Genomic DNA, 3,459 nt, shown 5'->3' on the forward strand with positions numbered 1-3,459 from the left:
ATAACTGCTTAACTATTACTAAGAATGTAAAACTTGATACATATTTAGTCAGAACACCACTACTAACTATTATTAACACCACTACTAACTATTACTGAGAGTATGTATTGAGTATTACTCCGACTACTAACTAGTACTGAGATTAGATATGAAGTATTACTACCACTAGTAACTATTAATGAGACTATAAAATTTGATGTATGATTATTTAGAATACCAATAATAACTATAACTAAGGGTATATAGTAGGTATTATTACCACAATAAAAAATAGTACTAAAGCGACTGTGACAACTAACTATTACTGAGACTATAAAACTTGATCCACAATTGTTCAGATCACTACTACTACTATTACTGAGACTAGGTAAGGAGTATTACTACAACTACTAACTATTACTGATACTATAAAAAACTTGGTGCATAATTGTTCAGAATAGCACTACTAACTATTAATGAGAGTATATAGTGGGTATTACTACCACAATAGAAAATATTACTAAAAAACTATTTGGTAAGTGTTACTGCCACGACTAACTAATACAAAGACTATAAAACTTGATACACTATTATTCAGATCACTACTACTACTATTACTGATACTAGGTAGAGAGTATTACTAATAGTGCTAGCTATTACTAATACTAGAAAAACTTGATGCATAAATATACAAAAATACCACTACTAATAACAATTACTGGATCTAAGTAGCGAAAAGAAAAAAATATGACAATCAGGAAAATAATGCATCCTTGTATAGTGGGTGTCGACGATTTTCCCAATCTGTCAGCCCAGAACTTGTCTGCCTTGGTCTTTAGACCGTCACATATGGATTGACATTAGTCATATTCCTTTGATATGTTCATGTCTTCGATAGGGGCATAATCTACCTCGGATATATTGAGACTCACTGTAGAAAAAAGAAGCGAGTTGTTTGTAAGCAACAAAAGGCACTGCAAAATCCAATCATCAGATTTTTGATGGTTATTGGTCACCCGTTCAACAACCCATCGGGGGACTTACTTCATGCTCAGCTTCTTAAAAGCAGACATGCCCTTTTGACAATCGGCTCTGAATATATCAGCCATGCCTTTTGACTCGCATTTTGTCCTTTTAAACAAATATATTGAATGATGCATTATTATGATATACCGAAGAATGTGCAAACATAAAAAAGTGTTTTCTTTACTTTTGGACCTAAATCTACTTCTGGCACTGATCATCTCGTGATACCCAAGCTCGGGGAATTATTGATTACCCATTGGCAAACCAGTGACGAGGTGGACAACTTGAGCTGTTATTGACATTGAGCGCCCACCAACTTTAATGCGCAGAGGATTATCTTGTACACTTGAAAGCAAGTATGCCCCAAGCACCCTATCCTCAAGGCCTTCTATATTCATTATCAGCAACGAACCAAAACCCAAATCCTTTAACATTTCCTTTACCATGTCCGACAACGACATTATAAGCGTTGTGTTGTTCACAGCAGCTGGAGAGCACCTCATTGTTATATAGCATCCGTGTCCATACTTTTTTCATCGCACAGACAGTTATAGAATTCAGTTACAAAAATAAATTAGACAAAAGAACTATGTATGGCCAGGAAAAATACCTGTTGTTTTCCAGTAGCAGCCTTTATCTTTTTGCCCACTGCTTGGCACTTCCTCGGTAGATGGTCATCATATATTTGCCTAGTAAGTTGCCGTTTGGGTGCTTTGTTCCTTCCAGAGCGCCTAACAAGGTATGGAGGGAACACCAGATCATCATTTGACGAATCTCTCCTTGTTGCGGGATTTTGAACCCTACGAGCGGCTAGAGACATCCTTCAAGTCTGTTCTACCACTGTTCACCCCCATGTCCGAACTTGTGTGCTCACTGGAGGTTGACATTTATCTGCAAACATATAACATAAAAGAAATTATATACAATATATATATATATATTACTAACTAACAAGAATTATTGACCATTCTATATAATAATAAATCAAAAGCTACTGAGAAAATTTTATAATTAACTTATCACCATTATAACTAAAAACGGATATTACTGATAAGAATAAATAATTACATATGTCTATTCTCCTCCGTATAGTCAACTACTAATCATCGAATGTGAAAAAACAAAAAGGAAAGTATTACTGACTGTTGCTTATTGACTACTAAACATTATTACTGGTTGCAATACTAATTACTGAACATTAATCATTCTTATATATATAATAATAAAATCAAAGAGATACTGACAAAAAAATAATAACTGACTCATCACCATTATAACTGAAAAAATATATTACTCATCATATGCGCTAATTGCATAGGGCTATTCTCCTCCATATAGTTAGATACTTGTTATCAAATTTGAAAACAATCAAAAAAAGAAAGTTGTACTGACTGTCCATTATTATTACCCCATTGCTAAAATTCATATATTGCTGGTGCCAATAACTCAAAGAAATATTACTGAATAATGATTAACACTGCAAGATCACATTTATTACTGAGCGTATGCGCTTACTGCACATTACTACTGAATGATACGGTTGTTACCAAATATTATTACTGAATATTTTTTGTTGTTGTTACTCAAGTTCAAATTGCTTATGGACTACTGAACATTATTATTGATTGGTATGTTTATTACTGAACATTATTGCTGAACATATTTTACTTGTTCTTACTCAGGTTTGCTGTTGTTAAATCGAAATCTGTAAAAAAAATATGCCGAACAAACTCAGCGATTTTGCTGCAACGAACAAATGCTCCGAAAAAAATCCGGTCCATTTGAAAGCCCTTTTGTTCGGAAAAACATCCAAGTGCTTGAAAAAATGTAAAACTGCAGGCGATTTGGCAAAAAAGGATGATCGAAAACATACCTTGGACAAAGAGCCGATTGAAAACTCTAAATCCGCTGCTGCTCTCCTTGATTGAATTATGCGCAGACCGTAGCGCTATCTGTTAGCTTGAACAACTCAGAACGCTAGCGAAAAGGGGACCAGTTCGCCCGAGAATACTGATTTGCGACCGATGATTTTTGGAAACCCTAGAAAATAACCGAAAGGGATCGCACGTGGTGGAACGAAATTTCGAATGAGTGAAACAACCGGCGACTGCGACGGATGCGAGGAGGTAGGTAGAAAGTGGAAAGGAGATTTGGTGGGCTAGTTTGGTGGTAGACGATGGGATCCGTGTGCATGCAGTCCGTGCGATAGTATGTCGATCAGGTCGCAGAAGCAATGTGATTGACCTCGGCCAGTACGGTTTGACTCGATCGGTACGGTCCTCGTGAAGCTTCACCCTAGGTGATATATAGTATATATATTATATATAGAGGTTGTATTTTCTAAATACACGCACGCGCACCTTAATCAATGGGATGTTATAATTTATTGTTTTTCTTTTAAATTTTATTTACTATGTTTGAATTATGGTTTTTATCTTAATTATGTGGTCGATG

At 35.4% G+C, this 3,459-nt stretch overlaps 1 protein-coding gene across 1 annotated transcript; it reads right to left on the reverse strand.

Annotated features, from left to right (window-relative positions):
- Nucleotides 1-429: 429 nt before the first annotated feature.
- On the reverse strand, nt 430-3,201 carry LOC100383697 (uncharacterized). Its single transcript, NM_001176334.1, is given in 5 exon segments — nt 430-910; nt 1,024-1,110; nt 1,259-1,492; nt 1,616-1,896; nt 2,879-3,201. Coding segments are annotated over 2 exon segments (288 nt in total). The 5' UTR covers nt 1,467-1,492; nt 1,616-1,896; nt 2,879-3,201; the 3' UTR covers nt 430-910; nt 1,024-1,030.
- Nucleotides 3,202-3,459: the final 258 nt, after the last annotated feature.

The sequence above is a fragment of the Zea mays genome, chromosome 6, assembly GCF_902167145.1.
Source record: "Zea mays cultivar B73 chromosome 6, Zm-B73-REFERENCE-NAM-5.0, whole genome shotgun sequence".
NCBI classification, from domain to species: Eukaryota; Viridiplantae; Streptophyta; class Magnoliopsida; order Poales; family Poaceae; genus Zea; species Zea mays.